The sequence below is a fragment of the Delphinus delphis genome, chromosome 9 (assembly GCF_949987515.2).
Source record: "Delphinus delphis chromosome 9, mDelDel1.2, whole genome shotgun sequence".
Classification (NCBI taxonomy): domain Eukaryota; kingdom Metazoa; phylum Chordata; class Mammalia; order Artiodactyla; family Delphinidae; genus Delphinus; species Delphinus delphis.
The window spans coordinates 26399800-26425869 of NC_082691.1; the positions used below are offsets into that span (position 1 = coordinate 26399800).

At 36.7% G+C, this 26070-nt stretch overlaps 1 protein-coding gene across 2 annotated transcripts in view; it reads right to left on the minus strand.

The window, feature by feature from the left end:
• Positions 1-26070, minus strand: part of CACNA2D1 (calcium voltage-gated channel auxiliary subunit alpha2delta 1) — a 515294-nt gene that overhangs the window by 164275 nt on the left and 324949 nt on the right. For both annotated transcript variants that reach the window (XM_060020340.1, XM_060020339.1), the window contains exon 6: positions 22429-22558. In XM_060020340.1, coding sequence (XP_059876323.1) covers positions 22429-22558 — 130 coding nt within the window. The remainder of the gene's footprint in view (positions 1-22428; positions 22559-26070) is intronic.

A 26070-nucleotide genomic window follows, 5' to 3' on the forward strand; every position in this document is an offset into this window, starting at 1 on the left:
AGGACTTGGGTTAAAAAGTGAAATACAAATAAACAAATACGATCACTGACTTTACTGAAACCAAAATAAATAAAAAGCATTCTGCATCAAAATGATTATACATGTAACACTTGTATGATCTTTTAAATTATAGACGGTTACCATTCAGTTACACCAATTACACTTGTGGGAAGCTCCTTTCCCTGAAACATTTTTAGAAATCCTTATCTTGAATTATATTTTAAATTGATGACAAATATTTTGGTCCTTTCATGAGTTATTTTATTTTTCAAATAGCTGTAACTCCTTTAGAATTAAGTGTGATGAAAAAGTCTAGCTGTTTTATTATTTATTTGTTCTATTTAAAAATACGGTAATTATTTAATTTTTTTCCTAGAACTGGAACACTGGTATTGAATGTAATAGGAACTGGAAGTGGTAATAGGAAGGTAATAGGAGTTGGAGTTGTAATGTCAAAATACCAAAAATAACTAAAATGTATATGCAAAATTTTTGAATAAAACTTGTTCACATTTAGAAGAAAAATAAAAAACATTTTTATATTAAAAAGACATTTTTTAAAAAATTTGAGACTATAGAAACTTCAAATAATAACTGACAAATAAAAATACAGGGGATAATTGATTTTTTTCCATTAATTCTACTAGAAATGGGAAAACGTCAGGTATATTTATTGAAAAATGACTGAAACCAGTTTTTCTTGTTATTTATTTGTGGGTTTTTTTTGTTGTTGTTTGTTTTTGTTTTCCAGCTTTGGGGTAGAGCTGATAACTGAAGAGGGTCAAGGAATTAAATTATTCTGGAATGAGGATGTTTTTCTATGGGTCAAAGAAGCCCTGTGATTTACTAAAGATGAAGATTAAATAGAGAAACCATTTTCAGTATGAAAGAGACCATCCCCATATAATCATTTCTTTCAAAAATACAGTCTTCCACTACTTGTGTAATTCTCCTGGGGACTTAAGCTCTGTACGTAATAATTATTGCTGATGTATTTTTTATATGATGGGTAGTGACTACCAAGAAAGTACAAGAACAACAACTGGTCTTCACAGACGTGGAAGGATACTAATGGGCCAATTCCTCAGACATGCTCCAGTCTGGATTAATGTAAGGTACTAAAGGGCCCCACGTTCATGGGCGCCCACCATGAACTTCCTCATAGCTTCCAGTTGCTATCATTTGCAAGACACAAGTAGAAACAAAACGATTTTTATGTAAGACTGAAACAATTAGCAAGGCCTGCAGTATTTTTTAAGTATCATGTATTATTCATTAGGTTAAAACTGTATATGACTTGATTTGCTCTTATGACAAAAATATTGACTAAATTCCATCTCAATTACAAGCATAACTCATAGCCCCATTCTTTAGAAGTCCGATCTTTGTATCTGAGACAAAATAGTTTTGAAATCTCTAGCCCATTTAAAATCGTTCTCTTTTAATAACTGGATTTTAGAAATATCTTTTAAATGCCTCTTTATCTCTAGGGAGAAATCTGAGTAAGATCTTATCCACGAAGCAAAATGCCAGATGATTAAAACATTCTCATCTCAAATTCCAGACCTCTATTTTCTCTCCAATTGTCAATCCCTTTTTAATTTTCTGCGAAGAGTACTGTCGGTCTGTTTTGGAAGCTATTCTAATTTAATATTTCATTATCTCTCTTCTTCAGCCTTTGAATGGCCTGTCACTTGTTATAGCCATCATAAAAAGCTAGCCAAGTACACTTCTGATCTCCAGCTATCAATTTATAGAGGCACTGAATTGTGCACACATTCTTTTTGATGTCTTCCCTCTATGTTCCCTTTTTAATTTCTTTTTAAAAACAAAGAAATGATGAATTTTTATTTGTATTCCCCCTCTAAACAATTTTTTTTAAGTATAGCAATAATTGGACCTTTAACAAACCCCTGAATATTCTTGTTCAGTAACAAACTTAAAAAACTGACAGAATATTTTTTCTACAACTCCTAATAAAATATGAAAAATGAATAGAAATTAAAGAAGTTTAATAAACATGTTATACAATATCTGAGGGCCCCCCTCCTTATAAAGAACACTGAGAAATATATTTCATCTCTGAGAAGTTATGGAAAGATCCATGATTTTCCTTAGTGAGTTATATATACACTGGACAGAGGGCTGGGACCTAGGTGACCTACATATGGGCATTAATCTTAGGTAAGAAACACCAATGCAATATCAAGAGTAACCATATATGTTGACAGATATTCTTAAAAAACTTTTCTAAGTCCTCTGGACTCACCGAATATTCTTCATGAGGCTCCTAAGAAGAGAAGACTTTCCAGGGGCTCTTTCTTATATATTTGGCCAAATATGCAACAATATGGGATAAACTTTGCAATGAAATATAGTACAAGACATACTACAAAACATTAAGAATGATGCAACATTTTATGCCCAAATTTTGTCTGATTTGGTAGCATCTGCTAAGGCTGGCATGCAGCATGAAGGATGCACTATTCTCCTATAGTACCTTAGGTAGTTCTGAGGAGACAAATCCAAAATGTCACCCAAGGCCAAGGAAACAAGTAGCAAAAAGTCTTCACATAGTATAGAGATGTGTGTCTGCTGGGTCAAAGGAACTACAGAAGAGGATAGCCCAGTAAGAAATTTCTAAATAACTCATAAAATCTCTCCCCAAGAGAAAAAGTTAGTTTAAATTATTTACAAGATAATTACATCTACCTAGCCCTGCCAAAGTCACCCAGCCGGATACCAGCCATTCTCTGCCCTCCCTTGCCCTTAGCACTTCTACCTGGTGGGGGCAAAATACACACAGCTACAAAGTACCCCATCCCTTTTGCCTCTTTTCCACTGTAGGCCTCCATTAGCCCTAATCTAGGGTGGGGTGGGGGGGGGACAGGGGTTAATACTAACTCAAATTTGGAATTGAGACTTTTTTTTTTAATTTTTTTTTTTTTATTTTTTTGCGGTATGCGGGCCTCTCACTGCTGTGGCCTCTCCCATTGCGGAGCACAGGCTGTGGACACGCAGGCTCAGCGGCCACGGCTCACGGGCCCAGCCGCTCCGCAGCATGTGGGATCTTCCCGGACCGGGGCACGAACCCGTGACCCCTGCATCGGCAGGCGGACTCTCAACCACTGCGCCACCAGGGAAGCCCCGAGACTTTTTTTATATAGACTGTTTCTATGTCTAAAAGGGACCAAGGCCATTTTATTATCTGTCATCAAGAAAGTCATCTTTATCCAGTCATTCATTGAGAAAATTTGAGTCTAACAAAATAAAGTTAGATCCTTACAACAAACCGCACGTCACACTTGGACAAGGTGATTCACAGAGACAACAAAATGAGTGGTAAATTTTATCAGAAGTATTGTGCCCACTTGTCAATAATATAAAAATTTCTGGATAAAGTTATTATGTGAATTAAATGAAATACACGTTTGTAGTATGTTAATGTTACACAGAGAAATATGAACAATTATCAGTAAAACAACTTAAATTATATATATCCCTAGCATAATTTCTCTGAGCTTTTAAACATTAACTAATGTATCTATGAATCTCCAAAAACAGAGCTATAAAATACATTTCCCAAGTTTATTTGGCCAGCAAACCATTACCCCACTTAAGAATCCTGACATAATTTTATTGCCTATACCAGAATTGAGAAAACATGGCATGTTTGAATGAACAGTTGTCAATAACATGGTAGGTGATACAGAAGACAGATACAACCACCATGATAGATGTCTATATATAAGAGCTGAGTCGATCTTGCAGTAGAAGCTATCTCAAGAGCTAATTTACAACTTTATTTTCAATGAGATCTAGAGGTTTTTATAATCTTAAATATAACTGTGGTCTAAAATCTCTCTCACATTTCAAATAAGGGACTGGGATGCTTCACAGATTCAACCAGGGAAGAGTATTCGAAAGTATAATCACTTTGTAATGTACACAGGACAATGTTATCTGCACAGACTAGTAACAAAAAACTTGTCAGTGTGACTCTGGCACCATCTTGGACACAGGACACCATGATCAAATGACTGGGCAATCAGTCAGGTTGTTACAATATTCTTCTGTCCTCTTAAAAAATAACAAACAAAACCATGCTTCAGTAACTATAAATTTCAGGCTCTACATCTGCAGAGCTTATGGACCCACGAATTTAGGGAACTATAACTTAGGGAATGCTCCAAGAAAACAATCAATCTAATTATTATTGCTATATATGCCTAAAATTGCAACTTAAATATCTCTCCAATTCAACTCTATTTATCTATTGAGTTGGTGAGCATTAACTGATTTCCACAGCACAATCACTGTAAAGGGAAGTACAGAAATTAAGATTCTAAATTAAAATGCAAAAAAGGGTCTTGCAAATCCAAATTTAAACAGCCAAATATTTCTAAACCATACATTTCAGTATAAAGCATAAAATATCCAACTTAACTTTTTCATAGCTCATTTTATATTTATTCTTTTAAACCTAAGTTTAAGCCTATAGCAAGTTTTCTCTGGAAACAAATTTGTTTCTTAGCCAGCTCAGGTTGCCATAACAAAATACCACAGACCAGGTATTTTCTCATAGTTCTAGAGGTCGAGAAATCCAAGATTAAGGTGAACAACAATTTGGTTCCTGGTGAGAGCACTCTTTCCGGTTTGCAGACAGCTGTCTTCCTGCTGTCTCCTCATGTGGCCTTTCCTCTGTATGTGTACCTCTTCTTCTAAAACCACCAATCCTACCAGATTAGGGCCCTAACCTAATGACCTCATTTAACCTTAACTGCCTCCTAAAGGCCCTATCCAAATATAATCAAGTCACACTGAGGGTTAAGGCGCCAACATGAGAATCCAGGTGGGACACAATTCAGTCCATAGCAATTTACAAAACCCATAAAACTGTTGCTATTAATTGGTCTGTTATTCTATCATTCTGAATGAATTAAAGGACTAGTACCTGTAAGATCAGAAGAATACTGTATCTTTGGCATTTGGGTTTACTTGTGGTCAACATTTTCCTCTCAGAAAATAAATACTATATTGCAATCTATGACATGAATGTATTAGAGAAACACCATCAGACAAGAGCAACGAAAGGAGGTGCAAACTTTCCCTCAGAAGTGGAACTGCTTCTCTTTGTCTCATACTTATTAAACATGATCAAATTACCCTATCCTAAAAATTTATAATTTGTACCTCAGGACTGTCCTCGATGTCTTTTCATGATGTTCGTACTATTTCATTGCTCTGCTCCTAATGAGGAGTGATGCTAATTAGTTAAGCTAATCCTTTAAACACACACACACACACACACACACACACACACACACGATGATCATTTTGTTACAGAATTCATTTTATTTCTTAAAAGTGTCCTTTTTTTAGCACTTATCAGATTTCTGATTCCATGATTTAGAATCAAGGCTTTATAATTTAAATAGCACCTTAAAAGAAGAAAGAAAAGCTACTTTGTTAATATAACCATGATAACATTTTAAAGTCATTCACTTTTTAGTTATTAAACACACAACTCTATAGCACAGGATGATGCACCATCCATAATTGCAAAAACTTTTTTTGGTAGATTATCTGGTTAAAAAAAATTAACACAAAACTTCAGAATGCACTAATGCTGTAAACATTTTATATTATTGTATCTTAAGCCAAATTCATATTTGTAATAAATAACAGCAAAGACAACAACTACTCTGAAAAATATAACAAGTTAGAAGTAGTGGGATTTCTCAGCATCCTTAATCATCAGAGCAGTTTTTATTGTTGGTAGCAGTATTTTGATAAGATTTTAAATTAAAAAATGAGTGTAAAATTATTTTCTTCTATTTCTTTAATACTAAATCTGTATGAGATGATGGATGTTCACTAAATCTATTATGGCAATCATTTCATGATATATGTAAAAGTCAAATTATTATATTGTACACCTTAAAATTATACAGTGCTGTATGTCAATTATATCTCAATAAAACTGGGAAAAAATAGGTGAATGCTTAATTTGCACCAATTAATATAGAATATAAAAGCATTATTAGACATCTAAACTACTCAACTATTAAGTCAGTTATTTTGTTATCAGGCATTATTCTTTCATTGATGCTTCACTTGGCAAATGTCTTTTTAATTTTTTCTTTGGTACGCGGGCCTCTCACTGTTGTGGCCTCTCCCGTTGTGGAGCACAGGCTCCAGACGCGCAGGCTCAGCAGCCGTGGCTCACGGGCCCAGCTGCTCCGCGGCATGTGGGATCTTCCCCGACCGGGGCACGAACCCGTGTCCCCTGCATCGGCAGGCGGACTCTCAACCACTGCGCCACCAGGGAAGCCCCAAATGTTTTCTTTTTAATTTTTCAACATTATTCGTAAAGTGAAATTGGCCTATAGTTTTCTTTTTTTCCCTTTTTTGTTATATCTTTCTTAAAAAAGAAGTAATATGAGTTAACTTTTCACATTTTTATGTGTTCTTGTAAAATTTTTAAAACTTGAAAGTATTTATTTGAAAATTTTATAGAAACGCCTCAGCATGAGGTACTTTCTTTGGCCAGAAATATAAATATGTTTCCAATTTATTCTATGATTACTGACCTAACATTAAGTTGATTTGATTATTTATATTTTATAATAAACCATCCACTCTTCTTACACATTATAATACTTCATTGTAAAACTGTACAAATGCCCTTTTATGATTTTAATCTTCATTTTATCTGGAGTTATACTTCTTACTTTTAATATTTTTCTCTCATTTTCAACAGCCATGACAATTTTTTAAAGCTTGTGATTTTATTGCTAAAGTATACTTTGACACATTGGCTATTTTGAAATTTTAAATTTGCTTATTTATTAAAGTTCAATTAAACATAATTATTAAATTCAGGCTATTGAGGTAAACGTGAAAACTCTACAATATATGTTGTGAAAGATCTGGCATGCAGGAAAATCAGGGTAATTTCTAAAGGAGTTTGCTATCATCCCTTAGACAAACTGATGCTACTTTTCATAGTGCCCTAGTACTTTATTTCACACAGCATCGGAACCCAGGGCAGAAAAAAGAAACGTATGATATTAAAGCTGCAAAAAAAATTACCAGTAAACTATTCCAACATATTATCAATAATCTACACAATCGATAAAACATTATAATATTGGTGCTGACAAAGGTGGAGTTAGAAAGGCACTAATTCATTGAAGGTATGATCTAAATTGGTACTAACCTACAAGATAAGGAAATTTATCAATAGCTTCGACCTTTTAATACCAGTTTCTGTATTTTATATCTTAAGGTGATAATGAGAAATGCAGAGATTTATTTATTTACCATGATAAAATGGTAACAATGTAAATTAGTTTGGAATATAAAATATTAAAATATTATTCTCAAAAGGTGTTATTAAATATATGATAAAGCTTCCTGGTTAGTTAAAAGGTCAGGTATAAACTTTGTAGTGTTTCAGTATTTGTATATTTGTTTAGTTTGGTATATACTTGCTATTAATATATTGAATGAACATACACACATGTATAGTATCAAGATTTTTTTCCTTCACACTAGTTTGTATTTCATAAAATCATCATGTGTTTCCTTTACAGTGAGAAAAAAGCATTTTAATGTTGCATTTATGTGAAAAGCAATCTTAAAAATCGTAAGATGTTCAGCAGGAAAACATGTTATTTCAACCAAGATTCTGGTAAGTGGAACAACCCAATTAATATTTTTACTTCAAAGAAACAGAGCATGGCATTAACTCAAGATTATTTGTTTTGTATAAAAAACAACAGCTAAAACACTACAATGTACATACTGAGATGTAAATCCCAAACCAGAAGTCTATCACAGGAAATATGCCAGGCACGCCCAAAAAAGGAGCTCAACAATTTGCACCAATGTGTAAGGACTTATGTAAACAGGAAAAATTAAGAAATTTCTCTGCATATTTTCCCTCTATTTTCCTCTAGGTTTACTACCCCCTGTTCCTTGTATCACTGAATGATCAGAAGGAAACTAACTTGCATGAAATTCCTTTAATTTGAAAAGAAAATTTAAAAGTTGTAGAGAAAGACAGAGACCCTTTTGGTATTCTACCGAACTGCAGTTTGAATTGATTCACTACTTTTTAAAGATCTCAGTAATTTTATCTTAGCTCATTAGCTGTCAATTAAAAGTGCTTTTATAAAGCTTGAGGATTAAATTTTATGTCACAGTACTTTCAGATAATTAAGTCAACTGAACAGAACGTCTTCATCATATAAAATTAAAGGAAGAATCTAGACCTCAAAAATATACTAGATTTACACATTTTAATAGGAATACTTCCCTGGCCTACAACCTTGATCCAAGGCCCCATTCCGGCATTCTTACCTTTTTGTCTGTTCTCAACAAAGTATCCAGTATCTAATTTTTAATGAAAGTAAGGCCGATTATGTAATTCCCCTTCAAAAAAACAAAGTCCCCTTCCATCTCTGTTATGGACTTAATGTTTGAGTTTTCACAAAATTCCTATTTTGAACCCCTAACCCCCAATGTGATGGTATTAGGAAATGGGGACTTTGGAAGGTAATTAGGCACAGATGAGGTCATGAGGGTAGCACCTCAGTACTGGAATTAGTGTCCTGCCTTCATAATCGGATTGCTATCCATATAAAAAGAGGGGAAAATATCAGATTTCACTCCCTCTGCATGTGTACAAAGAAGAGGTCATGTGAGTACATAGCAAGATGGCAGCCATCTGCAAAACAGGAAGAGAGACCTCACCAGGAGTCAAATCTTCCCAAAACCTTAATCTTGGACTTCCCAGGGTCCAGAACTGTAAAATTAAATATCTGTTGTTTAAGCCACCCTGTCTATGGTATTTTGTTACAGCAGCCCAAATTGACTTAGACAATCTCAAAATAAAAATCAACTGTAATTATCCACAAGGCTGTACAAAAGAAGGCCTCTGCTGCTACCCTCAGCTGCTCCCTCAGCTCTGCCCACACGGCCTTCCTGTTCTTTATGCACCCACTATGCTCCAGGCTCAGGATCTTGGTACTTTCGGTTACCTCTGCCTGCAACCTTCTTGCTCAATGATTTCATGACTCTCATGCTCACCAACTATAGACTTTTGCCATAATGCTGCCTTATCCACAAAGCCTTCCTTATCCACATATTTTGAATATCAACTCCCCAACTCCTAACCCAGAAACTACCCACAACACTTCCCTATTTTATTTTATTTATTTATTTATTTATTTAGCGGTACTCGGGCCTCTCACTGTTGTGGCCTTTCCTGTTGCGGAGCACAGGCTCTGGACGCACAGGCTCAGCGGCCATGGCTCACGGGCCTAGCTGCTCCGCGGCATGTGGGATCTTCCCGGACTGGGGCACGAACCCGTGTCCCCTGCATCAGCAAGCGGACCCTCAACCACTGCGCCACCAGGGAAGCCCCCTATTTTAATTTTATCTCAAACATTTTTTATGCTACAATATATCCCATTATTTTAACTGTTTATTTTTTTATTTTATGCCCTATTTCCATCAGAATGTAAGCTCCATGAATACAGGGGTTTTTATCTATTTGTTCAGTGCTATATTCCTATTATAAACTGTTTTTTAAAACAGTAAACGTAAACTATTAACACTCTCTAATACAATATTGGCCATGTCTTGAAACAGATTAATTGCTTATGAAAGATTATAACATAATCAATCAGTAAAGGCCAAGAAGCTTTTTCCTCTATAATTTCTATACTAACATCATTTGAGGTACAGTAGCTATATTTTCTGTAATAAAACAAACGAACATTGAGAGAGGAAAGACGGGTAGGGGATTAAGGGATAGAAACTACTATTTATAAAATAAATAAGCTACAAGGATATATTATACACCACAGGGAATATAGGCAATATTTTATAACTATAAATGGAGTATAACCTTTAAAAATTGTGAATCACTATACTGTACACCATACTGTATATAATATTGTACATTAACTATACCTCAATTTAAAAAATGATAAATTATATCACAGTATTATAGACAGTTCAATTTATAAAAAGCAAGTATTTTTGTTAAGGCATATGAGACCTCCAAGGATATTAATACAACTCCTGAAAATTCTCCTGTCTTCTTTCAGTAAAATCAATGTACCTTTGTGATAGAAGTATGTTCATTTTAAAATTTCTAAAATAGAAATTATAAATTGCCTTGCTTACATTACAAGGTAAGTGTAAGGACAAAAGTATCTAGTACCTGAAAGTTATGCAAGTTGAGGTTCCTTATTATTTTCTCTTAGCATATTCTTATATAACTATAATAATTCTACAAATAAATATCAACATAAATTACTAATGACAAATGACAAGAAAATTCTATGAAGACATTCCATGAAGACATAACAAATTAATAAAGTTCTGTGATTAAAACAAATTAAGTCGGAATATTCAGCCATTTTTACTGAGTTCATTGCTCGTCTTTTTATACTCTTAAGCAGATAAATTAGATCTGAACATTAAGTGTAGTTTGGGTGCCCTCTGAAATAAAAGTACCGACCAGTGAAATCCTCAAAAGTAGAAACTTTCAGATAGGATTTTAATTAAATATACTATTTGAAAATTTTAAATACATCATGGAGAAAAAATAATCACATTTGAATTCAAGACTCTTTCGAAAGTAATCACCTTTGTAAAATTAGAACACAAAGTATCTTATGAGAATTCAGAGACACAAACTGAGTAAAAGAAGAGGCTGTTTCCTTCAGTTATGCCTTCAATTAGAGTATGCTTTCCCATTTATTAAATTCAGAAACCTAGAATGATCCTGGATATCTGATATGTTCTGATGAGCTGCATGAAAAAAGCCAGTAATTATTAACTTTTCAAGATCTTGTTGACATTTCTGATTTTACTCCTGTGTCATTTGCCCACACAGCCCGTAACACTGGATATGAATTTTAAAGTAGCACAGGCCAGGCAAGGTCAGAGGCTTATGGATGAGATCTCAGCAAGGAAGGAGAAGCGAATATTAACATAAATGGGACTAAATAAATAATCCAAAGACAGAGCTTCTTTTCCTTTGTTTTTTAAAATTATGCCACATACCAAAGTGTCTTACAACTTCTGAAAACATCTATATCAATATTTTATCTTATTGACTTTCAAAGTAATCAAAGTAATACTTTTTATTCTCTGAGACTATTAAAATCATCCTTTGTAAATATTCACAGTTTATTCTAAATTAGAAAGAAAAACATTTACACCAAGTCAAGACTCTTCTGTAGGATACTGGAAAAAAGATGTGTATACTATGTGATACCAATCTGAAAAAAACATGTTCGGATTTACTTTATGTGCCATATTTTATGTCTGTTCCAGCATAAAATAGATGAAGACTTTCATGAACATGATTTCAATGAGAAAAAACAAAAGAGCAAAAGAAATAAGAAACTGAAGATTCTCATACAAAGTACGTATCTTACTAACTCCTGTGCACAATCCTGGCTCCCAAGGAATATACCTGAGTCAAAATTAACTCAAAAGTAAAATATCAGAAATTTTAACTGAGGAGGAGCTTGAAGATGGCAGAGGAGTAAGATGTGGAGATCACCTTCGTCCCCACAAATACATCAAAAATACACCTACATGTGGAACAACTCCTACAGAACACCTACTGAAAACGCTGGCAGAAGACCTCAGACCTCCCAAAAGGCAAGAAACTCCCCACGTACCTGGGTAGGGCAAAAGAAAAAAGAATAAACAGAGACAAAAGAATAGGGACAGGATCTGCACCAGTGGGAGGGAGCTGTGAAGGAGGAAAGGTGTCCACACACTAGGAAGGCCCTTCGCAAGCGGAGACTGCGGGTGGCGGAGGGGGAAGATTCGGAGCCACGGAGGAGAGCACAGCCACAGGGGTGCGGAGGGCAAAGCGGAGAGATTCCCGCAGAGAGGATCGGTGCCGACCGGCACTCACCAGCCCGACAGGCTTGTCTGCTCACCCGCCGGGGCGGGCGGGTCTGGGAGCTGAGGCTCGGCATACAGTCGGATCGCAGGGAGAGGACTGGGGTTGGCAGCGTGCACACAGCCTGCAGGGGGTTAGTGCGCCACGGCTAGCCGGGAGGGAGTCCGGGGAAAAGTCTGGATCTGCCGAAGAGGCAAGAGACTTTTTCTTTCCTCTTTGTTCCCTGGTGCGCTAGGAGAGGGGATTAAGAGCGCCGCTGAAAGGAACTCCAGAGACGGGAGCGAGCCACGGCTATCAGCGCGGACCCCAGAGACGGGCATGAGACGCTAAGGCTGCTGCTGCCGCCACCAAGAAGCCTGTGTGCGAGCACAGGTCACTATCCACACCTCCTCTCCCAGGAGCCTGTGCAGCCGGCCACTGCCAGCGTCCACTGATTCAGGGACAACTTCCCCGGGAGAACACACAGCGCGCCTCAGGCTGGTGCAACGTCACACCGGCCTCTACCGAAGCGGGCTCGCCCCGCACTCCGTCCCCCTTCCTCCCCCCCCACCCCGCCCCGGCCTGAATGAGCCAGAGCCCCCGAATCAGCTGCTCCTTTAACCCCTCCTGTCCCAGTGAAGAACAGACGCCCTCAGGCGACCTACACGCAGAGGCGGGGCCAAATCCAAAGCTGAGCCCCTAGGAGCAGTGCAAACAAAGAGAAAGGGAAATCCCTCCCAGCAGCCTCAGAAGCAGCGGATTAAATCTCCACAGGCAACTTGATGTGCCCTGCATCTGTGCAATACCTAAATAGACAACGAATCATCCCAAATTGAGGAGGTGGACTTTTGGAGCAACGAAATATATATATTTTTCCCTTTTTCTCTTTTTGTGAGTGTGTATGTACATGCATCTGTGTGTGATTTTGTCTCTATAGCTTTGCTTTTACCGTTTGTCCTAGAGTTCTGTCTGTCCGTTTTTTGTTGTTGTTGTTTTTTAGTATACTTTTTAGCACTTGTTATCATTGGTGGATTTGTTTTTTGGTTGGGTTGTTCTCTTTTTAAAAAAGTTTTAAATAATTTTTTATTTTAATAACTGTTTTATTTTATTACCTTCTTTTTCTTTTTTTTCTCCCTTTTATTCTGAGCCATGTGGATGACAGGCTCTTGGTGCTCCAGCCAGGCATAACGGCTGTGCCTCTGAGGTGGGAGAGCCAAGTTCAGGACACTGGTCCACAAGAGACCTCCCAGCTCCACGTAATATCAAACAGCGAAAATTTCCCAGAGATCTCCACCTCAATGCAAAGACCCAGCTACACTCAACGACCAGCAAGCTACAGTGCTGGACACCCTATGCTTAACAACTAGCAAGACAGGAACACAACTCCATCCATTAGCACAGAGGCTGCCTAAAATCATAATAAGGCAACAGACACCCCAAAACACACCACCAGACGTGGACCTGCCCACCAGAAAGATAAGATCCAGCCTCATCCACCAGAATACAGGCACTAGTCCCCTCCACCATGAAGCCTACACAATCCACTGAACCAACCTTAGCCATTGGGGACAGACACCAAAAACAATGGGAACTACATACCTGCAGCCTGCAAAGAGGAGACCCCAAACACAGTAAGTTAAGCAAAATGAGAAGACAGAGAAACAAACAGCAGATGAAGGAGCAAGGCAAAAACCCACCAGATCTGACAAATGAAGAGGAAATAGGCAGTCTACCTGAAAAAGAATTCAGAATAATGATAGTAAAGATGATCCAAAATCTTGGAAATAGAATGGAGAAAATACAAGAAAAGTTTAACAAGGACATATAAGAACTAAAGAGCAAACAAACAGTGATGAACACACAATAAATGAAATTTAAAATTCTCTAGAAGGGATCAATAGAAGAATAACTAAGGCAGAAGAACAGATAAGTGACCTGAAAGATAAAATAGTGGAAATAACTAATGCAGAGCAGAATAAAGAAAAAAGAATGAAAAGAATTGAGAACAGTCTCAGAGACCTCTGGGACAACATTAAATGCATAAACATTCGAATTACAGGGGTCCCACAAGAAGAAGAGAAAAAGAAAGGGACTGAGAAAATATTTGAAGAGATTATAGTTGAAAACTTCCCTAATATGGGAAAGGAAATAGTTATTCAAGTTCAGGAAATACAGAGAGTCCCATACAGGATAAATCCAAGGAGAAATACACCAAGACACATATTAATCAAACTATCAAAAATTAAATACAAAGGAAACATATTAAAAGCAGCAAGGGAAAAGCAACAAATAACACACAAGGGAATCCCATAAGGTTAACAGCTGATCTTTCAGCAGAAACTCTGCAAGCCAGAAGGGACTGGCAGGACATATTTAAAGTGATGAAGGAGAAAAACCTGCAACCAAGATTACTCTACCCAGCAAGGATCTCTTTCAGATTTGACAGAGAAATTAAAACCTTTACAGACAAGCAAAAGCTAAGAGAATTCAGTATGACCAAACCAGCTTTACAACAAATGCTAAAAGAACTTCTCTAGGCAGGAAACACAAGAGAAGGAAAACACCTACAATAACAAACTCAAAACAATTAAGAAAATGGGAATAGGAACATACATATCGATAATTACCTTAAATGTAAATGGTTTAAATGCTCCAACCGAAATACATAGACTGGCTGAATGGATAAAAAACCAAGACCCATATATATGCTGAATACAAGAGACCCACTTCAGACCTAGGGACACATACAGACTGCAAGTTAGGGGATGGAAAAAGATATTCCATGCAAATGGAAATCAAAAGAAAGCTGGAGTAGCAATTCTCATATCAGACAAAAAAGACTATAAAACAAAGACTATTACAAGAGACAAAGAAGGACATTACATAATGATCAAAGGATCAATCCAAGAAGATATAACAATGGAAATATTTCTGCACCCAACATAGGAGCACCTCAATACACAAGGCAAATAGTAACAGCCATAAAAGGGGAAATCGACAGTAACACAATCATAGTAGGGGATGTTAACACCTCACTTTCACTAAAGGACAGATCATTCAAAATGAAAATAAATAAGGAAACACAAGCTTTAAATAACACATTAAACAAGATAGAGTTAATTGATATTTATAGGACATTCTATCCAAAAACAACAGAATACACATTTTTCTCAAGTGCTCATGGAACATTCTCCAGGATAGCTTATATCTTGGCTCACAAATCAAGCCTGGGTAAATTTAATAAAATTGAAATTGTATCACGTATCTTTTCCGACCACAATGTTTTGAGACTAGATATCAATTATAGGAAAAAATATGTAAAAAATACAACCACATGGAGGCTAAACAATACACTACTTAATAACCAAGAGATCACTGAAGAAATCAAAGACAAATCAAAACATATCTAGAAACAAATGACAATGAAAATACGACAACCCAAAACCTATGGGATGTAGCAAAAGCAGTTCTAAGAGGGAAGTTTATAGCAATACAATCCTACCTTAAGAAACAGGAAACACCTCGAATAAACAACCTAACCTTGCACCTAAAGCAATTAAAGAAAAATAAAAAAACCCCGAAGTTAGCAGAAGGAAAGAAATCATGAAAATCAGATCAGAAATAAATGAAAAAGAAACGAAGGAAACGATAGCAAAGATCAATAAAACTAAAAGATGGTTCTTTGAGAAAATAAAAATAATTGATAAATCATTAGCCAGACTCATCAAGAAAATGAGGGAGAAGACTCAAATCAACAGAATTAGAAACGAAAAAGGAGAAGTAACAACTGACACTGCAGAAACACAAAGGATCATGACAGATTACTACAAGCAACTCTATGCCAATAAAATGGACAACCTGGAAGAAATGGACAAATTCTTAGAAATGCACAACCTTCCAAGACTGAACCAGGAAGAAATAGAAAATATGAACAGACCAGTCACAAGCTCTGAACTTGAAACTGTGATTAAAAATCTTCCAACAAACAAAAGCCCAGGACCAGATGGCTTCACAGGCGAATTCTATCAAACATTTAGAGAAGAGCTAACATCTATCCTTCTCAAACTCTTCCAAAATATAGCAGAGGGAGGAACACTCCCAAACTCATTCTACAAGGCCACCATCACCTTGATACCAAAACCAGACAAGGATGTCACAAAGAAAGAAAACTACAGGCCAATATCACTGATGAACACAGATGCAAAAATCCTCAACAAAGTACTAGCAAACAGAATCCAACAGCACATTAAAAGGATCATACACCATGATCAACTGGGGTTTATCTCAGGAATGCAAGGATTCTTCAATATACGCAAATCAATCAATGTGATCCACCATATTAAAAAATTGAATGAGAAAAACCATATGATCATCTCAATAGATGCAGAGAAAGCTTTCGACAAAATTCAACACCCATTTATGATAAAAACCCTCCAGAAAGTAGGCATAGAGGGAACTTTTCTCTACATAATAAAGGCCGTATATGACAAACCCACAACCAACATCATCCTCAGGGTGAAAAACTGAAAGCATTTCTACGAAGATCAAGAACAAGACAAGGTTGCCCACTCTCACAACTATTATTCAACATAGTTTTGGAAGTTTTATCCACAGCAATCAGAGGAGAAAAAGAAATAAAAGAATCCAAATCAGAAAAGAAGAAGTAAAGCTGTCACTGTTTGCAGATGACAAGATACTATACATAGAGAATCCTAAAGATGCTACCAGAAAACTACTAGAGCTAATCAATGAATTTGGTAACGTAGCAGGATACAAAATTAATGCACAGAAATCTCTGGCATTCCTACACACTAATGATGAAAAATCTGAATGAGAAATTAAGAAAACCCTCCCATTTACCACTGCAACAAAAAGAATAAAGTATCTAGGAGTAAACCTATCTAGGGAGACAAAAGATCTGTATGCAGAAAATTATAAGACACTGATGAAAGAAATTAAAGATGATACAAACAGATGGAGAGATATACCATGTTCTTGGATTGGAAGAATCAACATTGTGAAAATGACTCTACTACCCAAAGCAATCTACAGATTCAATGCAATCCCTATCAAACTACCACTGGCATTTTTCACAGAACTAGAACAAAAAATTTCACAATTTGTATGGAAACACAAAAGACCCCAAATAGCCAAATCAATCTTGAGAACGAAAAACGAAGCTAGAGGAATCAGGCTCCCTGACTTCAGACTATACTACAAAGCACAGTAATCAAGACAGTATGGTACTGGCACAAAAACAGAAATATAGATCTGTGGAACAGGATAGAAAGCCCAGAGATAAATCCACGCACATATGGTCACCTTATCTTTGATAAAGGAGGCAAGAATATACACTGGAGAAAAGACAGCCTCTTCAATAAGTGGTGCTGGGAAAACTGGACAGCTACATGTAGAAGAATGAAATTAGAACACTCCCTAACACCATACACAAAAATAAACTCCAAATGGATTAAAGACCTAAATGTAAGGCCAGACACTATCAAACTCTTAGAGGAAAACATAGGCAGAACACTGTATGACATAAATCACAGCAAGATCCTTTTTGACCCACCTCCTAGAGAAATGGAAATAAAAACAAAAATAAACAAATGGGACCTAATGAAACTTCAAAGCTTTTGCACAGCAAAGGAAACCATAAACAGGAGCAAAAGACAATCCTCAGAATGGGATCAAATATTTGCAAATGAAGCAACTGACACAGGATTAATCTCCAAAATTTATAAGCAGCTCATGCAGCTCAATAACAATAAAACAAACAACCCAATCCCAAAATGGGCAGAAGACCTAAATAGACGTTTCTCCAAAGAAGATATACAGATTGCCAACAAACACATGAAAGAATGCTCAACATCATTAATCACTAGAGAAATGCAAATCAAAACGAGAATGAGATATCATCTCACACCGGTCAGAATGGCCATCATCAAAAAATCTAGAAACAGTAAATGCTGGAGAGGGTGTGGAGAAAAGGGAACCCTCTTGCACTGTTGGTGGGAATGTAAATCGATACAGCCACTATGGAGAACAGTATGGAGGTTCCTCAAAAAACTCAAAATAGTACTACCTTATGACCCAGCAATCCCAATACTGGGCATATACCCTAAGAAAACCATAGTTCAAAAAGAGTCATGTACCACAATGTTCACTGCAGCTCTATTTACAGTAGCCAGGACATGGAAGCAACCTAAGTGTCTATCAACAGATGAATGGAGAAAGAAGGTGTGGCACATATATACAATGGAATATTACTCAGCCATAAAAAGAAACGAAATTGAGTTATCTGTAGTGAGGTGGATGGACCTAGAGACTGTCACACAGAGTGAAGTATGTCAGAAAGAGAAAAACAAATACCATATGCTAACCCATATATATGGAATCTAAAAAAGAAAAAAATGGTCATGAAGAACCTAGGGCAAGATGGGAATAAAGACACAGACCTACTAGAGAATGAACTTGAGGACACGGGGAGGCGGAAGGGTAAGCTGTGACAAAGTGAGAGAGTGGCATGGACATATATACACTACCAAATGTAAAACAGATAGCTAGTGGGAAGCAGCCGCATAGTACAGGGAGATCAGCTCGGTGCTTTGTGACCACCTAGAGGGGTGGGATAGGGAGGGTGGGAGGGAGACTCAAGAGGGAAGAGATATGGGGACATATGTATATGTATAACTGATTCACTTTGTTATAAAGCAGAAACTAACACACCATTGTAAAGCAATTATACTCCAATAAAGATGTTAAGAAAAAAGAAATTTTATCTATTGTAGTACTTAAAAGTATAAAGTTTAGCATTAGAATTTATATGAAATTTGACCCCATTTCTTACCAATGATGTGGCCTTTCATTAAAGACACAGCTTCAATTTCTCCTTCTTCAAAATTATTGAGCAAAGTTATTTAAATAAATGAGATATTATAATTTACTAGACTGGTGAATTAGGTTCTTATTATTTTAGGTTCTAATAATCTAGGGAAAAAGTGCATTTTTCACTGATTTCTTAAACATCAGCCCATTGAAAAATTAAGCAAAGTTATTTTGTTTTGATATTCCTGGGTAACCTACTCCTGAAGAGATACCTTTCTCCTCTCTATTTTCAGCTTTTTAATAGTTCAACAACGACAAAACAGAAAGTCTCTACTATAAGTGAGGTGGGTGGGGGAAGGAGGAAGCAAGTTGAAAAGCAATATGAAAAATCCCATTTGGGTTATTTCATTAGTAAGTGTTCACATTTGAATATATATTTTATAGGACTGTACCCCAAACTGTTAGTAATGATTAGGTGTTACAGTTGGAGACTTTCATCTTCTATCTTAAATACGCATGCACTATTAAAATTTCTGCTACTGTGGTACATGGTTTGTAGAAAGAGAAAGAAATCTGTTTTTAAGTGTTGTGAGGTTGTTGGGGCCCAGGGCAATCCACCCCAAAATGCACCTCAATGGCATATTGATTATTTTGAATAAAGTTATGTGAGAAACAACCAATGGAAAATAAATGATAAAAAAGAAAAACTCTGATGCCCCTTTTTCCCCCTAAAAGTGGGAAATAAATCTCCCATGTGATACCAGGAGGATAGAAAGCATCCCTATCACCAAAGTTAGGGAATTCAAGGCTAAGCAAGCTGTATAGACAAAGTTTGTTACTTCATTAGTCTGCTACCCCAAACACAAGCCCCCTTGTTTTGTTATATCTCTTCAAATAGTTGTTTCTTTGTCTGAACATGATATATTATTGGCCTGCTCTGGACACTTTGGGGGGTCCCATTTTTATGACTTACATGCATTAATTAATTAATTTTTTAAATTAATCTTTTCATCTGTCTTGTGTCAATTATTAGACCAGCCAAAATAACTCAAGAAGAGCTGGGGCGGGGGGTGGGGATAGGGATGTGGAATCTCCCCCTCCCTGGACAAAGTTCTGATATCCTTCCTTGGGAATTTAATGGAAAGTTTGAGGATTTCTGGATAATCACTATTGGCAACAAAACAGAAACACAATCATGAAAGCTTGCTAACAATTAAAAACACTCAAGTTGGCCTCAAGTTTGTTCAACATAGTACTACAGATCAGATAACAGTGACATTATAGCCAGAGGATTGACATAAAAATGTTTTGACTCAAAACTTCTACATCCAGCCATTTTGTTCTTCTAAAGTAAGTTCAAAAGAAAGATATAATTGTAGAGTAATAAGATTATCATCCTGTTGACATACCCGACAACAGGTGATAACAATTTCGAAAGGAAATAAAATGGATGAAATAATTTTTAAAACACTGAGAAACACAACCATACAGCTCAGTATTATCTGATTAATTGTTGTTATAATAGTTGCAAAATTTAATTGCAAACATCAAAAATAATTCTTGAAAAAAGATGCAATAGACAAAGTAAAAAACAAAAAATAAGAAAAACAAAACTGAACCTACATCCCAGTAATTCCTAAAAGGGCTTGGAATTAATAGGGTGAGTTGTAAAGAAGTCAGATTACGTTTAATTCTCATGTAACATCAGAAACTACTTACATGCACCATTGTTTCTATTATAGAGAAAAATCATATGTTTAATATCTTTAAAGACTTGATATGATGAAAACAACATGTACTTTTAAAAAGATTAAAAAGGGGCTTCCCTGGTGGCGCAGTGGTTGAGAGTCTGCCTGCTGATGCAGGGGACACGGGTTCATGCCCCGGTCTGGGAAGATCCCACATGCCACAGAGTGGCTGGGCCCGTGAGCCATGGCCACTGAGCCTGCGCGTCTGGAGCCTGTGCTCCGCAACGGGAGAGGCCACAACAGTGAGAGGCCCGCGTACCACAAACAAACAAACAAAACAAAACAAACAAACAAAAAAAAATATATATATATATATAAAAGGTGAAACAAAAAATGAATAAAACAATTTGACAGAAGATGAAATTTATATTATGGAAAAAATAAGACAGGTACTTAAAAATGCCCTTTTAAACAACAATCTTGGAATGAATCCAAAAAATTAAGGCTAATTTTTTATATTAGTCCTTGAATTTAATCCTTTTTGTGTAAATAAACTTTAACTGTAATTAATAATAACGGCAAACAGTTACATAATGCTTACTACGAGCCTGGCACTCTTATGCAAACTCAAACATACTTACTTACTTTTACCCTCAAATGAACTTTTCGGTTCGTAAACTTATCCCCATTTTACGGGTGAGCAATGCTAGCCCATAAAGTTAATAAATTTGCCAAAGGAAATACTGCTAAAATTTATATTTGAAATTTAATTTAACCCAGGCTGTCTGCATCCAGAATCCAGGCAGTTCTGGATACACTCTGGATACCCAGTACACTTTACAGCCTTTTTAATTAAGGGAACTATTAGAAATATACTTTTTAGGGCTTCCCTGGTGGCGGAGTGGTTGAGAGTCCGCCTGCCGATGCAGGGGACACGGGTTTATGCCCCAGTCCAGGAAGATCCCACATGCCACGGAGCGGCTGGGCCCGTAAGCCATGGCCGCTGAGCCTGCGCTCCGCAACGGGAGAGGCTACAACAGTGAGAGGCCTGCGTACCGCAAAGAAAAAAAAAAAAAAGAAATATACTTTTTAAATTCTCAAGTGGTTCTTTCTCCTTACCACTTACTTATGTGAAAGGCAGGGTACAAGGGGGAAAAGTGGGAACGAGTTAGAAAATGGATAACATCTAAGACCAGAGCTGTGAATGGGCAAAGACCCTGCTTTCTGGGTCACAGCTGGTCCTCATAGATGATTAGGCTGCACTTAAAATAATTCCTACTTAGAATTGTCAGGTTCTGCCCTTATTAGTATATAGGGTGTCTCTAAGAAATACCACTGGCACAAGCTTCCTCCCTGTATCTTCCTAAATAACTTATTCCCCTCCCTTCCTCACAGTGAAGCCTTCTCAATCAAGTCTTCCAGTTGATGTTTTTCTATTTCTTTAGGTCTATCATTCATTCCTTTAACCAACACTTTTTACCTTGAGTCCACAATATACTAAGACAGTGGTATCTTTTTCTTATATCCTAGAGTAAGGCAGAGATACACAGAGAGAGATTAAGAGAGACAGTAAAACACAGTAAGATGTGATAAGAACTAGAGAGTCTACAATGTACATCTCGCTTCCTTTAGCAGTTTGTGGGTCTGTACTACTGCTACATAGTTTTGACTTTTAAAAAAATACATCTATTATTTTTTAAGTTATTGATATCAATTGGAAAGGCAGAATTATTTGTTAAACAACAGAGTAGAAGGACACCTCCATGGATACAGGCTCTCCTGCAAATATTCACAGAGTGAGAGCCTATGAACAATATATTGCTCATGAAAATCAAGTTTCTCCTTTTGTATAAATCAAAGTTTACCACAGACTCTTAAATGACATGTGAACAAAACACTATCACAGTTGCTCCTTTTTTTTTTTCAAATATTAGATATTTAAGATAGATGAGAACATGGTATTCCAAGAGTTGTTCACATTCTTTTACTTACAGCCCTCATAGATGTCAGTGGGAATATGGACTGCTGCGTGCTGATAGGATATTTGTCGCCCAAAATTAGCATCATCGATAAAAACAGGTTTTATCCTCTGGCTGCCTGGCTCACTATCGTTCTTTTCTGGCTATAAAGAAAAAATAGACAATAAACAGAATATTACAACTTATGCTAACACAGGTATTCTCACATTCACTTCTTCATTTGCCAAATGCATAGTCTTTAAAAAACAGATCTACAAGAATATTTTAAAATATAGTCCCATGATGACATCAGACACACAAATTTCCATTCAGGTATTAGCTTTCACATTATAACCTAACTTCTCTCCTAATTTCCTCAACGTTGGAGTCACTCGGGATCATCCTGAGAGGACCAGAGCTTTCCCACATCCAGTACTTATTAGAAAGTACATTTAAAGAGTAGCCTAAGTACCTTTATATACAACCAAATTAAAAGTTTCCCCTTGAAATAAATTTCACCATTTATGTTACCAAATTTCTATTATTTTTAGTTTGATAACCAAAGCTACACATGACCTTTGTGTAAAAATAATAATAATAGCAATGAAGGATTATTTTATGTCATATTCCCTTGATTTCTACATGTATTCCAGGTGTATCAATTTTTGTTTTAAAAAAGTAAGTATAAATACTAAGAAAGAAGAGATCTATTGTAACTCTTAGTACAATCAAATCCTAACTTCAACCAATTTGTCTCCCAAGGTAGGAGAAAAGATCCAATCAATGACGATTCAAGAAAACCCCACAAGAGTTTCAGGTTAAAGATTAATTTTGAGCTATTTGAACTATGGTTGTGACACTGAATTACCCTGGCAAGATTATCCAGTTTCTCGTCTGGCAAGATACTAAGAACCTCACTCATTTATCCAAAATGCATCTCTCTAACAATTGTTTTTGCCTACTTATGTTAAACATTTTATTCCCCCAGTGCAAATATAGTTAACTCCTTCCTAAGTAAACATTTTTTTATTAAGTTCAGACCTGTATTATCAACTCCATTTTAGGGACTAATGTATCCCATATTCCCAAGGTAATTTCCTCAAAACAAAACTGAAAAAAGAATCACAACGTTTGACTATTTTCACAGCACACTGCAGTAATGCAACTGATAAGCAAGAGAAAAGACTTAAATGGACAATCAGAAAATTTCATAAGAAGGCTGGTAGAATGTGGCAACACGAAGTCTACAAAGAAGTGATAGTGTCCAACTTTTTAGATGGCTCTGAAAATTTCTATAACCAGATAACCTATCAGTATCCCAAGATATTTTAAAACACACACACGCGCGCGACTGTGTGTTTCCCTAAGGAAGTTGCAACACTGGAAAGATTATTTAGACACAAATATTAGCAAAAGGGCTTTTTTTTTTTTTGCTTGCGGTGCGCGGGCCTCTCACTGTTGTGGCCTCTCCCGTTGCGGAGCACAGGCTCCGGACGCGCAGGCTCAGCGGCCATGGCTCACGGGCCCAGCCGCTCCGCGGCATGTGGGATCTTCCCAGACTGGGGTGCAAACCCGTGTCCCCTGCGTCGGCAGGCGGACTCTCAACCACTTCGCCACTAGGGAAGCCCAGGGCTTTTTTTTTTAATCAATGACTTCTAAAGCTGCAAGTCCAACTCATTATGTAATGAAATCAATTTAATTGGTCATGACCAAATTATTTTTCAAATGAAACAATGTTGAAAGAAAATATGAAAATACTCTCTATAATAAGGGGAAGGACTATATTTGGAAACTGTGGTTTAGGTATTCTGTTTTTGGGGGTTTTATGTTTTATTATACTTTGTTGAAAAGGAAAAATTACATTTTTAGAATGTTTTTATGAGTCAATTTAATGTGCTGAATATAAAAATTAAAAAAAAAAAGGGGGGCTTCCCTGGTGGCACAGTGGTTGAGAGTCTGCCTGCCGATATGCAGGGGACGCGGGTTTGTGCCCCGGTCCGGGAAGATCCCACGTGCCGCGCAGCGGCTGGGCCCGTGAGCCATGGCCGCTGAGCCTGCGCGTCCGGAGCCTGTGCTCCGCAACGGGAGAAGCCACAGCGGTGAGAGGCCCGCGTACCGCAAAAAAAAAAAAAAAAAAAGTTGAAGACAGATCACTGTTTTTTATCCATGTGAAAGCCACAAAGATATAATTGCTCCCCCATTAACTAAATACACAAAATAATGAAACAGTAGTATTGAAAGTCTAAATTTTGGCAAAATACCTACACGCAGGAATCACGAATTCATACTCTTTTCTAAAACAGACGTTAGGTGTGTACAGCATGAAGGATAAGAAAAGAAAGGAGAAAGATGTTAAGAAAAAGAGGCACCATAGCGCCAAAGAACACGTAACCTAACACATCTACCAGCATTCCAACTGCTAATAAAGGAAAGAATAAAAGTAATAACTGGGGTTTGGTCTTGGATTCAACCGTGAATTTTAACATATTTTAAAATTCATCCTCTATTCTATGGCTCTCTGTTCCTGGGCACAATTGACTTGAATAAGAGAAGGGATCATTAAAACAAACTACTTTCATTAATAACAAGAATGTAAAGAGGGTCTCACCTAATAAATGATGTCATTTTTCTTCTCAACTGCAAACATCCTGAATTAGTGAAAAGCCTCAATATTTATTTTAAAGCAGAGGTTTCTCAAAGTGTGGTCCTTGAAGAAGCAGCATCAGCAACCACTGAAACTTTTTAGAGTTCAGGCTCTCAGGCCCCACCCCAAACTAGTCAATTAGAAACGTCAGGGGGCGGGATCCAGCAAGTAGTAGTTCAACAAACCCTCCAGGTGATTGTAATACACACTAAAACTGCAAGTCCACTGCTTTACAATCAATAGTTTAAATTGCACACACATTTTTGTTTAGAGCTACTCATGAAAAAGTTAGGATTAATAATAAGCATATTAATGGATGTCTGAATTTTTCTACCCTCCATAGGGTAGAAACACTGTTTTATTATTACTGAATAATAGATGTGTGCACATGGTAATATGGCGAGTAATATCTGTCAAAGGATATTTCAAAAGACAGTAGTTTCTCAAGATACTCTAAGGGTTAACTCCAACCTGAAATAACTTGGGGAAACATTCTTCTACTCTTCTGTCAAGAGAATAACAAAGCACATTGGAACATCAAAAGCTCTGAAATAAGCGTCACTAAAGAAAACCATGTTTAACCCAGTGTTCTCAAGCTTATGTGACCCTGGAATTTTTTTTTTTTTTTCCATACAAAACCTATTACAAAGAACATACTTACAAAAAACTGTGGAAAGGCATAGTGGAAAGTAAAGACATCAGAAGATTTGCTTCTACTCAGTCGTATTAATAACACCTCAGACTAGGGCCAGTCACTGTTCCTTGGGCTTCAGCTTTCTGACTTACAAATAACGCTGGGCTGCAGGTGTGGTCCTTATTGCCTGGGGCATATCAGAATCACCTGGGGAGCCCTCACCCCCACCAATAAAGCAGTGACTCACAACAGGGAGGACATCTTTGGAAAGAATCTCTCAGTTGGTTCTAATATCCTCTCCTACTTAAATTAAGAAGACTCAAACTAAAGAATCTATGTTATTTTCAGTTATGAAAACATTATAGTCCTATTTCTATAATTTTAGAAAATATTACATT